Here is a 13,889-nt window from a genome sequence, read left to right on the forward strand (position 1 = left end):
AGTGCAATCTCAATAAAATGGTATCCGGAAACTTAAAATGAGGTCCCAAGTACAAAGGACAAAATAAGATGTGATTGTGCAGGATTTTCTATTTCAGCAGTGCCACAAAGACATCTGCACTGAGGAGCTGGAGGAGTCGAGTGATGCTTAGTGGGAGGGGAAATTTTCTCTCTGCACCTGTTCAAGGGCACTTCTGTGTATTCTTACTTCAGATTTCCCAGAAATAATTCCTAACACTGAGCACAGGTGTCAGAAACAGTTGCTCAGTGGCAGAGTTCATTCACGGCATCGCCAGCCAGAGATGGGGAAGACTGCAGCCTGGGACCCAGGAGAGTCACTGCTGGTGGTATTAAAGTAGATGGTCCAACTCGGGTGACAAGTCAGCATCTTCCTTTCCTATGACCCTGACACCAAACCTTCCTCAATAAATTAGCAACAATAAACAACTTGGTGTTTATGTCACAGTACCTCCAAGGGTTCGAGACACTTCACATACATCGCCTATTTGTGATCCTTACAGCAACCCTGTAAGGCAGCGGTTCTCAACCTGTGGGTCCCCAGATGTTGTTGGACTACAACTCCCATCATCCCTGAGCTCTGGCCTTGCTAGCTAGGGGTGATGGGAGTTGTAGTTCAACAACATCTGGGGACCCACAGGTTGAGAAAGGCTGCTGTAAGGGGAACTTGTAGCCCTCCGTAAGTTTTTGGGGAGTTCCATCATTCCTGGCCAGTCCAACCATGCCTCAATTCCAGCCACCCAATGCTTCCTCTGCCTTAAAAGTGGAGAACATGGTAGGCTCCAGATGTGGCCAGACTATATTTTAAAGAAAATGTATGCCCAAGTTAGTCCTGTACGTTAATTTCAATTGGTCTACTCTTGAGAATGATTAACATTGAATGAAACCCTGAGGTACTTTAGGTGGCCACCAGAGGCAGGGCCTTCTTAGTAGAGCACCTGAGACACGGCTGGTGTGGACTCAAGCAAGTTTCAGGCACCAGCTGAAGACCCACCCTGTACAGTAAATGCCATTACCTGCCAAATTGCAGCTGCAAGGCTCAAAGGCAGAGAGGTAGGTGTGGGATTGCCTCTATCACATCTTAACGGGTGCCGATTTGATCGCTTCAGTCTGTGGAACTTGCGTTTCCACAAGTGCTACCCAATGGCTGACCCGCAGTGTGGCAGCACCTGTACTTTGGATTACAGCTGCTTCATTTTGCTTTATTTTTAGGCGGTTGTGACAAGTTTTCAAAAAATGCAATTTATTTTTAATTGCGATTTTTACTCACAGACATATTTGCCACCCTAGTCTCTCTCTCTCTCTCTCTCTCTCTCTCTCTCTCTCTCTCTCGTGAGGAGAAATGGCCAATGAGAGATTTGTCCCATACAACTTCTTGATTTCATAGCTGGACCTCTTAACCACTGACACCTTTCAGAATTCTTAAAACCCCAAATTGTAACTCAGAGGACTATCAGATGGGTAGTGTTCCTGCACTTTGAGATTATGATTGCTTCAAGACAAACTCAGCTTATAGGTGGACTCCATGGCGTTTGTGCGCAGTTACGCCCGGGTTGTAGGATCCAAAGGGCTGCCACCAGCAGTTCTCTTCAAATGCACAAGGCTGTCCTGCCTCTTAAGAAAACATGCCCTACAGAAACAAACCTTCCGTTTACAAAATGCCCAGGGTCCCAAGATGTCAAAACAAGACGCCTATGCTCTGTGGCATCATTCAAGGTACAGCAGCAGCAAGGCCTGACTCACGCTCGCATACGACTCTTAACATAAAAGGGGTTTTGCACCAGAGAAAAATTCGGACTTCAGAAGACACATTGCATGCTTTTTGTTCAGCTTTCCTATAAGTTCTAAAGGGCCCTTTCAAGAAAGCCATTTGCACTACATACTGTTCAGAAGGAGCGCTTGAAGAATTATCAGCAGCGGCCAAGACCCTGCTTAAGATTAGCTGCGGAGGAGGGAAGGCAATGCCGGCACTCACAAAGGCAGGAGGCCAAGTTCAGGGAAACTCAATTGCAGCTAACAAGAATCCCATCACTCCATGCAAGTGAAATGTTCATCGGCCTTTCAAGGCAGGAATACACAGTAGTATGGGTACTCCGGATATAACATATCCCCCAAAAAAGGGGGGGGGAGAAGACCACCCTCCACCAAACCCAACAGTACTGTCCAGCTAATGAATGGCAATAAAATCACTCTCATAAGAATTTTGACATTAATTTTTCAACGGACACTAATTAACGCAACCTTCGCTTGGTTCCAGTGCTGTGCTCTGTGTCAAGGAGGCATCAGCTTGTGTCCAGTGTTGTCTTGCTTTTTCTGTGATTTCCTGATACTTTGCAGCAATGTCTCTCTCTCTTTTTAATTCTCAAAAGAAAAAGGTTATACAAAATTCTACAAAAAATACATTGCTGTCGAACATAGTCTATATACAGTTATAGATCACTGTTGAATGAAAAGAGCCATACAATAAAACCAAAGTAAATAATGTCCAAATGATTAGCCACTTGTCTTTTTGTGTAATGTGTGCACGAGCAACGTAATCCTTGTCGCTGGATTGTACTTCAGACCTTCTCAGTGTGGGAAATGAGCAGCTTCTACATTGCCATTATACATTGTTCGGTTTCGGTTGTTATTTACATCAATTGTATATATTACAATAAAAAAACCTGGAGAAAGTTAAGGACACCTAACTTTCACACATGACCATTCATCTCACACACTGCAGCTTGGGGGTAATAATAATAATAATTTTATTATTTATACCCCGCCCATCTGGTTAGGTTTCCCCAGCTACTCTGGGACACTTACAGTATATATAAAAACACAGTAGAACATTAAACATCAAAAACTTCCCAATAAAGGGCTGCCTTCGGACGATAGACTGATAGACGTACATATGTGAAACAGCTAATAACCAAACAACTGAGAGAAGAGGCTGTAGCTCAGTGGTCTTCTTCTTCTTTGGCGATTACTTGTAGCTGAGAAAGATTGTTTTCCACAAACATGGTTTTAACAGTGAGTCTGTACATGGCTGTGGATCCACACATCCTTCCACAGTGGGGACATAGGTTTCTAGGTGGGAGTTGATCACGGTGTGGATTTGCCAAGCGTGCATTCCTCTTAGCACGTTTCTCCCTTGCATCCTGGGTTTGAGCATCTTCAAAGCCCATGACACTCTTGGTAAAGGCTGTTCTCCAACTGGAGCACTCACAGGCCAGTGTTTCCCAGTTGTCGGTGTTTATACGACATTTTTAAATATTTGCCTTGAGAGAGCCATTGAACCTCTTTGATTATTGTCTTTGAAAGCAACTATTCTATTCTGAACTTAAAAATGGAAAGCATAGTTGCTTTGGAAGACAATAATCAGGCATGTGCACAGCCCAACGAAGTTGATGTTGAAGAATAATTGCATCTACTGTACCTTGCATGTGAAGATCCCAAGTCCAAACTCTGGCATCTCCATTACTGAGGTGAAGTTTATTATATTTAGAAGGGTTGCTTGCTCCACCCGTTAAAGGACTTCATGACTTCTATTGAAGGTTTAGGGCTGTGAATAGCTCTCACACAATTACAATGATTTCTTAGGCCCAGAACGGCTACAATCAGCAAAGCCCTGTTTTCTTCCTTCGCCAGACTGCTCAAGTCTGGTTCAGCAGCCTGCCTATAGAGGGAAGAATGCTAATGAATGGTACACTATCAGACTCCCCACCACCACCACCCCAGCCCAGATCAAGTCTTTATTTACAGCCTGTTGTGCGTTAAGAGATGATTTTATGAAAATGATATTTGGATGATATCTGACACCAAGTAAACTAGCAAAAAATGTATAAATCAGAACCAGACAAATGTTGAAAATGCAAAGAGATGGTAGGTACATTCTGCCAAATGTGGTGGGCATGTAAATTGGCTAAGGGCTTCTGGGAGATGGTATATTATGAAACGAAAAAAATGTTTAAGCAACAGAATAAGGGATCAAGAGGAAAGGGTATTCAAGAAAGATTGGAAAATGTTTGTAGAATATTAGAAGAATCATTGTAAACGGGTTAAAACATTAGCAGGATTAAATTCAGCAGTAAAAAATTATGCCGAGATGAAATGAGAAAAGGAAAAACACAGAGTAATTAGAATATGCAGCAGTAAGGGGTATTCAGAAGGAAGCATGGAAGGGGGAGAAGGGAAGTCGGTGTTTAATTTAACATTCTGCTTTGTATATGTGATTATGAAAAAATCATAAATATCTTTATTTAAGTCTTTATCCAAAGCGAGAGCTCAAAAGGATGAAATTACCGGAAATCATTATAAGCAGTTACAACTTTTAAAATGTCAAAAGTGTTAGGAAATCTCTTTAAATCTGATGTAAGCATTTGAAAAACCGTCTCGATAAGTAGGCATTCACTTTGTCGGTCCCCATGCACACCACTGCCCTCTAGCAGCCCAAATTTATCTAGCTAGCCATTCTGTAAGGTGAGCTAGGACTAGTTTGCCTGCTCCTTCCACTCTCCCCTTCTCACGGGGTTTTTCGTTCATTCCCTGCAATTCCCCTTTGCCTTTTTAAACCCCATTTTCCGTCCATTTTGTGTGCGTGTTCCCCATTTCCACTTCCCAAGCTGATGCTTCCCCGGTCCTGTCATTTCCAATTCACTTCTCGTTCTGTATTTGTCAGTCTCCCTTTTACCTTTCTCTTCTCCTTTGTCTTTTTCTCATTTTCCAGAACTCCTCCGTGTCATTTTCTTCTCACTTCACTGGTTCTCTCCCTGACTAAACCAGCAGGTGGAATGAGAGCAGAAGCAGTGTGCAAATTGATATGGAAAGTTATCTGTGGCTTACAGTTCAGCAGCCTCCTCAGCCGCAGCTTTTCTGCTAATCAGGAGGGACGCTCGTCCCTTCAAGTCCACTTTCTTCATTTTGGGCCACCTCAAAAAAGGAACAGATCTGAGCACCGCCTTGGGAGAGTCACAGGAACTTTCAGCCAAAGCATCTATACTGGCCCATCAGTATAGATGCTAGAGTAAGGCATATACAACATTTTCACCCGAAACAAAGATAAATGCTGCGTTTTCTGTAGAGGACCAGGGCTGGGCAACTGTTAGTCTACAGCCAGATCCAGCCCAGAGCAAGGAAGGGAGAAGGGTTCTAACTGCTATCAAGCCCACTGTCTGAAGGAAGAACTGTGTGGCAGGAGCTACCCTACCTCCTGGAATGAATGTTCCCACCAGCTCTGCTCCTAGATTTAATCGGGGATGAGGAGTATGTGCTTCTGGAGAGGAACTGCCAGTGACATTCAGAACTTTTGCTTGAGCTTGCTTTTCCTCCTCCCTCCCCCTCCCTTTTCCTCGTGTGTCTTAACTTTGTGAGTCTGAACTCTGAACTTAAGTGTGTCTTAACTTTGTCAACCTAACTCAAGTGATTTGGCTACCCCAGCAAGTCTTCCACCGCCAAGGCACCTTGCTTTCCTTTCAGGACTTCCTTCTTCTTCGTGAACCTTCTGTCTTCCTCTTCTGGCCATCCACCATGAACACCAAGCACCAAACAACATGGATTGACCCCGACAGACATGCCTGCTATATGTTGAACTTCCAGAGCTAGTTTGTGAACTGACTGGGCTTCCTTCCTTCCTTCCTTCCTTCCTTCCTTCCTTCCTTCCCTAACCTTAACAGCCAGGTTCCTCACCACCACCACTTCAGATCAGAACACACCCATTTTCATTAACCAAAATGTCAGCTTTATTAACAAGCACAAATAACATAGAAAGGTATGTTCCTCCCTGTAACACCTTTTGCTTCTGGGTGTGCACACAACCTCCTAATTAAATGTTTAAGAGCAAAAATAAGTTCTGTTTCTTAACAAGCACAAAGAAATAGAAGTCCATGGAGTAAACAGAGAAATGTTAAGTTTTAAGCTTTAGCGTTTAGGCTTAGTGTTCATTTTAAAAGCACACGCAGACATGCAGTTTTGGGCAGACTTTGCATCAAGTGCTAAACCTAAGTTAAGTAAATAAATACAACATGGTTCCTTTCCTTTCTATTTCATTATATTATAGTACGGAATACAAACATCACACTATGCTTGTAATTATATGTAATAGGTTTCTTAATGGTGCAGGGGGTGGAAAAGCCTGAAGTGCCAACGTGAAAGCCAAATTCCCTCAATGGCACCCATCTAATGGTGCTCCTCTTTTAATTCCTCATTTATGCAATAAACATCTCAAAAGCCAAATGCAAAATATTAGCGTACTGGGGGAGTGGTGCATGTTTTTAAAAAGTGAACACTATTCTATTCCTTTCTATCTTTCATTTGACGGCAAATGACTGTTCCCAATATTTTCAAAGCTGCTTTGCTTCTTTACACTTAGTTTGTTAAATGCAAATAGTCCCAAGGCACGATCTGAAGATGCATTGATGCTGTAACATTGCTGAAGCTTCACATGCTATGACTGGGTTTGGGAATCCTGGAGAGAATACTGCTGGGGCAGCAGTAGCGCAGTGGTCAGTTTCGAAGCGCAAGGGCTCACAATGTTTGCGCCAACAGTCACACCCAAAAGGAGAGCCTGTAGCCATATCCCCCTGGTGAATCCAAAACTGCAGGCAGCTGCACTGACCCATCAAACACCCACATCCTTCCCTAAGATGCAGCAATACATGATGCCCAATTTATTAGGATGAACCAGCAGTCACAGAATAGTAAGCTGCAAGAGTTGGCATATTAGACTTAAGGAGGCCTTCTTTTTAAGGTGGATGGAATATATGCACAAAGAATGAAAAAGACCATTAGTGCAGGAAAGAGGCAACACCAAACCATGCTTTAGCACACAAAACTATGGTTTGTCGTAATGTCTAAACCAACACCGTCTGGCAAAATATGGTTTGCCAGTGGCCAACAAATGAGGATTTGAAATTGGGAGTCTGAAGCTGTTTGAAAACTGGTTTCATTAAATTGTCATATGATAATACATCTGAACTCATGGTTTGGGATGGTGCTTAACCCTTAGAGGCCACTGTCTGACTTAGCATCCAGAAATTCTCGTGGAAGGTATGAGGAGGAAGGAAATCACAAAAAAATATACTTTGCCTATAAATCTGGACCAAAAAGCATGGCTTAAGAGTCTAAACTATGGTTAGTGCAACCACAATTTATTTATATCTGAACAAACCCCATGCCATAATTTCAGCATGCTTCCATTTCCCTCAACACAGGAAGTTGCCTTATCTGTCCCTCAAACCCAATACTGTCTACTCGGACTGGCAGCAGCTCTGGTAAAGGTACTGCATTTCATCTGCTTCCTGAGCCTACTATCCATGTGGATAGCTGAAGGTACAGTGATAAACTGGGGTCCAGGCTCTACGGGTTTGTTTGATCATAGGGGGATCCTCAGTCCAGCTTCTTGCCAGCAAATGAGAAAATTAGTTCTATAACCCTATTACCATATCTACCTATAACATTGTTTTCAATATATGAAGGGTACCTCACTCCTTCCATGCGAGTCCATAGTGAAATTAGCTACGGCAGATAACTTTTAACAGGTAAAATCAATTCAACAGTGCAAAGCTTAGGTATGTTAAAGTGAAAATAAAACTCACCAACTTTCTTTTTTAAACCCACAATTTCAATACTCATTTCTTCATTAGCAAAGGTTTATTGCTGAAGCCAAGGAGAGCTCACACTGTCCGCTCACATGAAGCATCAGCTTCATCAGGTATGAAATGGACGTGATACCAACCCTTGAAGGGAAAGCTCTAAGGGCGATGGCTAATCTTTCAGGAAGTGCAGGAATTATTAAAATAGAGGCAGAAAAATACCCACCATGGACCGTATGAATCTGTACTTATTAGTCAGTCAAGAATAAAATCCAGCTTTGGGGTGTGTTTTTTTAATGGGCTTTCCCTGTCCACCTCCCTTTTCCCAGGCCCTACAAATACAATTTTGTAATATCATTACATACTGGGAACAGCATACACACATGAAAAATCACACTTCGATCCAGCTGCTGTGTAGAGACAAAGGTCTGGAATAGGCAGGCCCTTTCAACAGAAGCCAAAGCTGTCACTATAGCAACAGCAGGAATTATGGATCCATATTCATCTTCCCTTCCCAAAGCTAGTGGAATTATTTCCTAGGCCTTGTGGCCCCTGCACTTCCTGTTGTGCAATAACTGAAACACATTAACGTAACACAGAAGCTCATAGAATCATAGGATCTTAGAGTTCGAAGGGACACCAAGGGCCATCTAGTCCAACCCCCTGCAATGCAGGAATCTCAACTAAAGCATCCATGATGGCCATCCAACCTCTGCTTAAAAACCTCCAAGGAAGAAGAGTCCATAACCTCCCGAAGGAGTCCATGGCAGAAGGAGATAGGATCTGCCCATGTGATGCCCACCTGGTGGAGACTCTAGCTCACATGGCCCTTAAATGTAAAATGTATGATGATCTCCGCCAACAATTTCTAGACCATCTATGTATTGCAACATGGAAACCAGAGACAGAGGTTATGCGCCTCTTATTACAGGGGAGAGACCAGGAGCTCACCAAGACAGTAGCTAAGTTTCTCTATTTGATTTTTTGTCACCGAAGTATGCTACAGGATCCTGCCCTTGCTGGAGACCCACAGATATGAAATAGATTGCTTGCCTCTTCTTCCCTTTGGCAAATGACTGTACTGTTGAAATGGCGACGAGATCGCACTGGCCTATTTATTCTGAACGTTTGTATGTGATGCCAATAAAGGTTTGATGATGATGATGAGTCCATTTCACTGTCAAACAGCTCTTACTGTCAGAAAGTTCTTCCAGGTGTTTAGTCGGAATCTCCTTTCTTATAACTTGAAGCCAGTGGTTCGAGCCCAACCCTCCAGGGCCAGGAGAAAACAAGCTTGCTCCGTCTTCCATGTGGAGCCCTTGAGATATTTGAAGAAGGCTATCATATCTGCGGATGGCTCAGCCACACTGTACTGACTAAACTAAAGTTTAGTATTAAATGCAAACACAGCCTATGTCTATTTAAGAGACAGAAATGTTTTAAGACATGATTTGGTTCAACCACAAACCTCCACTATGGAAACACTTAAGTGAAACTGAAATAGTTTACTTTGGTGTGAGTGTATTGGCAATATTCCATTTGCTTCCCTAAATATTAAAAAAAAATACAGGTAGATGCTTCCTTTGGGTTCAACTAACTCATATAGGACAACACAGATCATACAAGGAAATTGGATAGCAATAGTCTCTTCATTTGTGTGTGTGTGTAATGTCAGCTGCAAAACAAAAAAAACAGTTTTAAAAAAGTGATTTTCATAGCAGTTCTTTTAATTTTCAAATATTTACACTAGAGGGAAAAGGGCTGATATTCCTTTCATGACACTTATTTGAGAAATGGAGTATTTCCAATTATCAGCCAATATTGAGATAATGAAGCTGAAGAAATGTGAACAGATTTATAACAGTATGTGGTATTTAAGAGCTCTGGGAACTCTGTTAATAACAAGCCGTCCATCATAACTTAACGAGGCAAATAGCCATGGGTCGGCTGAAGACCATTCCACCGCATAGACACTGTCTTCATGTTCTTCGTAGGTAGCTATTATGCTGTCCTGAAGTGGTTCTTTAATCCTAGAATTTAAAAAGAGGAAAAGGGAAAAAAGCAAGTGATTGGAGCAACTCTGATATATAAAGAGGTGTGTGTGTGTGTGTGTGTGTGTGTGTGTGTGTGTGTGTGCTGTAAAGCTCCTCCTCAATTGTGCAGGTTTAGGGCGGGAGAAGAAGCTAGAGGAACAAATTTAGCAGAAATAATGTTATATTCATAACACCTGAGGAGTCGCTGCAGATGTCTTCACATCAATTTTCCTGTGATGCTACACACACACACACACACACACACACACAGCCACTCTTACTACAGAATGATGAGTGTACCTACAAGAGCTAAGATGTTAGTATCTGCCTGTCTTGAGAGGCAATGGAGAGCACCTCCAACCACTGTGTTAGAAGCACTGAGGTATAAGGGTCTGGCTAGACCAGTGGTGGCCAAACCTGGCCCTCCAGCTGTTTTGGGACTACAATTCCCATCATCCCTGACCACTGGTCCTGTTAGCTAGGGATGATGGGAGTTGTAGTCCCAAAACAGCTGGAGGTCCATGTTTGGCCACCACTGGGCTAGACGATAAGGAGTGGTGGGAGGCTCCAGCTGGAACACCCTCCAAAAAATGCCTCAGAAGAGGAAGGCTCAGAGCCAGGGAAGTGGTGGTAGGACAGTGGATGGGGGGGGGGGCAGAATGGTTGGATGCCGAACAAGCAACAGGCTTGTGTGAGAGAGAGGAAGAGGCAGAAAGCACGGCAGATGTAAGACAGGCAGCTGAGGAAGTGGGGGCTGAGGCTGCAACAGATCACAGGAGCCTGCTGGTCCTACTGTATTCAGCTCCCCTTCCCCCTTGTCTCTAAGGACTCGGAGACTTTTGCATGTAGCAGAACGACGAGTCCAGAGGTTGCACGGGGGGGCTCTCCCCGTTGGAGTTTAAGACTGAGGGAAAACAGCTGGACAGGGAGGAGACTTAGGGGAAAGTGAGAGGCACAGATGGTCAATTCTGGCAACTGATTTACTGGGGCAACTTACTTGCCCCATAAGTTTCTCTGTTTGTATTCTATTTCCTTGAATAAAAAATCAACTTTACTGCTCGTCTCTGAGTCTCCATGCTGACCTGCAGCTGAACCAGCCCTGACCTCCCCGGGGCACAAGCCTGGGCAGTGTGTAAGGAGCTAAGAGCTGGCTAACATATTCATTAAGGAAGATCACAGCAAATCAGCTTTTCTTTCTCTCCTTCTCCTCAACCCACTTCTCTCTCTTTCTGGAAAACATTGTTTTAAAAAGTTCCCAGGTTGCGTCTCTGAAAGAGCTAAAATACAGGGTATTTTAGTGCTCCTTCCTTCCACAGAAGATGTTCAAACATGGATGTCGTGGTCACCAAGTTGCAATACCAGATGATGTGAAGTTCACCTGACCTGCACGATTAGTCAAGAGAAAAACTGGAGGTGCTCACTGGCTGCCACACTGGCAAATAACGTTGGTACCCTGAAACTAAGGCTAAGGAATGAATATAGGTATTTTCATTACGAGATGCAGAAAATATGATGGCGAGGATATTGGGATGGAACGTCAAGACTAAGACATTCTCATGAAGCTAACAGTGCAAAATATATTAGGAAGTGGATACTGTTTTTTCATTTACTTGGGATGTTATGGAAGTGCCCTCTCAAGCAAAAATGTGGAAGACAGAGTATGTATGTGGATTTTTAGCACAGAATACCCAGTTACATATTGTACAGAAGGAATGTGCTGCTTATTATATGATTTGCGCCAAGGGAGTGGGCTGCTGCTCTCGGCCTGTGTAGCCCAATCCTCAGCAACAGTATTACTTAATAAATTTATATACCGCCCTACACAAGCAGGTCTCAGGGCAGTTCACAGGATAAAAGCAGAATATAAAAACACAGAATGCATAAATTTAAATCAGTTTCTACAACAAAGAGGATGGATAAAGAGAACCCAAGGCAACCTTGCAGCTAGTTCGCCTCAAGAATAAAAACAACAATTCCTGAACATGCAGGACTCTTAATTGATCAGGGTGTCAGAGGGGGAGGAGAGACAGCAGGACTGGGACTGTCCTCCTGCTGGGTAGCAAGGGCAAACTGACTCCTCTGTATCAGAGTCTGCGCTCACACGGTGACTCTCAGCCTGTCATAGAATGGCCTCCTTCTTCTGACCCCTGCATGATCACTCATACCTCCTGCTTCTCGCACTTTCCACCTTGTCCCTTCCCCATACTGCTCTCCAGTGTCCCAACACCACCATCCAGGGTCTAAGTCATCTTCTGTGTCATGCCGGGAGGTGGGGCTAGGGCTCTAGGGAAGGGGGTGCCCACCTCATCCAGCCAGCCAGTCCCTGACATAACTCAAGATCCTGTTTGTGCTGCTGGAAGGCGTTAGGAGGTACAACAGCAAAGTTGCAAACGGAAGGTTAAAACTGAAATCGCATCCCTGTTGCTGAAAGGCAATGCTAGAACACTGATGCTTCGCTGTGGTTTCTGATGCTTGGAATCAAGAACCAAATAAAATAATCCCAGTGTAGTAGCTATGCAGCAGAACAAGGAGCAGCATGAATGTTAAATATGCATGTGAAAGAAAATCAGCTATGCTTTTTTTTAAAAAAAATACTTTTTCTTTTCTTTTCCTGGAGGCTATGTCTATTTAGTCTCCCACACACACCATTTCCAGATCTGCTCTTCAGCAGACGCACCTGGCTGACGTGAAAAGTTGGTCACGTCCCCAGACGGCTATGTGCCTCGCGCGGTGCTCACCCACTTATCTCAGACTCCATTATCCCAGAGATTTCAGACGTCTCCGAATAAGCAAGGGAGCAATGGATGGCACACGCCCCTATCAGGGGACATGGCCGACTTTCAGTTAACCAGGAGCTCGGGTTAACCTGGAGCTCGATAAACAGGCAACAAAGGAAGTTGCTGGCTCGCCCCCCACTTCCTTCAGGCCAGAGGCAATGCACAATTGGATGCACGAATGTTTTGTGTAACAATTAAACAATTAAGTGGTGGAGAGATGTATGCTAAAGAATGATATACTGCTTTAGCAGAGAGATCACGGTTGTGCATTATCTGCTCCACTCGGCTATTTATAGTCCTCTCAAATTGTTCTGTCTTTTGCTGAATCTCCCTTTGGGGATTAAAGTATGCTGGTAGCAGGCAGAATGGAGAAGAAGCCTCTCCCCGCCCCCTTCTTTCTTTCTTTTTTTCAAGTGAAGACCACACAAGACTGCACTTCAGGAAGACACAAAGGGCTTATTTTCTGCCAAATGTTGCCTAAGCTTCAGAACCTCGCTGCTGATGGAACAGAGTGGCAACCTATGATTTTTCTCTTGGCGGAACGATAATGGCATGCAAATAAGCCTGATGAAAAGTTTATTTAAGAAGCCGCAAAACTGGGACAGGGCAATCAGAGTTTCCCCTCCTGGCACCGCAATGCATAACCCCTTTAAGGTGTTAAAGCCCTAAACAGCCTCGGCCCAGTATACTTGAAGGAGCATCTCCACCCCCATCGTTCTGCCTGGACGCTGAGGTCCAGCGCCAAGGGCCTTCTGGCGGTTTCCTCATTGCAAGAAGCAAAGCTACAGGGAACCAGGCAGAGGGCCTTCTCGGTAGTGGTGCCCACCCCGTGGAATGCCCTCCCATCAGATGTCAAAGAGATAAACAACTACCTGACATTCAGAAGACATCTGAAGGCAGCCCTGTTCAGGGAAGTTTTTAATGTGTGACATTTTAATGTATTTTTATTCTTTGTTGGAAGCCACCCAGAGTGGCTGAGGAAACCCAGCCAGATGGGCGGGGTACAAATAAATTATTATTATTATTATTATTATTATTATTATTATTAGGCAGTAATATGCTACTTGAATGACAAGCCCGAGGAAGCTCTACCAGCCTAGCCAGGAATTGCATCTGGATCCCACCCTCTCTTGGCCCACAGGCAACCATGGTGGGTGGTGGTAGGTAGGCTCAAGATTTCATACCAACAGTAGACAAAGTTTTATATATATGAGGGGCTATCTAGAGATGGTGGGAGGGTTGCAAGGGGCTACTGGGAGGAAGAGGAAATTGCCAAAAATTACTTCCCTATCTTTTCTGCTGACAGAAGTCTTACTCGCTGCTAAACAAGACCATTAGATACAAACCCACAGCTAATGTTCAGTGGAGGATAAGGCCTTGTCTATTTCTTTCTTTAAAGAAAACAACAACAACAAAAAAACCAACAACAATTAAGCCAGTAGCCAAATATTGGAATACATATTTTGCCTCTCCTTTTCATCCATGAAAATC

The 13,889-nt window shown here is 43.8% G+C and overlaps 2 protein-coding genes across 4 annotated transcripts in view; one reads left to right on the top strand and one right to left on the bottom strand.

Annotated features, from left to right (window-relative positions):
• TRAPPC12 (trafficking protein particle complex subunit 12) overlaps positions 1–13,889 on the top strand; it is a 651,202-nt gene that overhangs the window by 533,655 nt on the left and 103,658 nt on the right. The window lies entirely within an intron of this gene.
• EIPR1 (EARP complex and GARP complex interacting protein 1) overlaps positions 9,295–13,889 on the bottom strand; it is a 55,191-nt gene continuing 50,596 nt past the window's right edge. For both annotated transcript variants that reach the window (XM_080999268.1, XM_080999267.1), the window contains one exon: positions 9,295–9,618. In XM_080999268.1, coding sequence (XP_080855394.1) covers positions 9,444–9,618 — 175 coding nt within the window. In that variant the 3' untranslated portion in view covers positions 9,295–9,443. The remainder of the gene's footprint in view (positions 9,619–13,889) is intronic.

Source organism: Podarcis pityusensis, assembly GCF_964106645.2.
Source record: "Podarcis pityusensis genome assembly, chromosome: 3".
In the NCBI taxonomy this organism is placed as follows: domain Eukaryota; kingdom Metazoa; phylum Chordata; class Lepidosauria; order Squamata; family Lacertidae; genus Podarcis; species Podarcis pityusensis.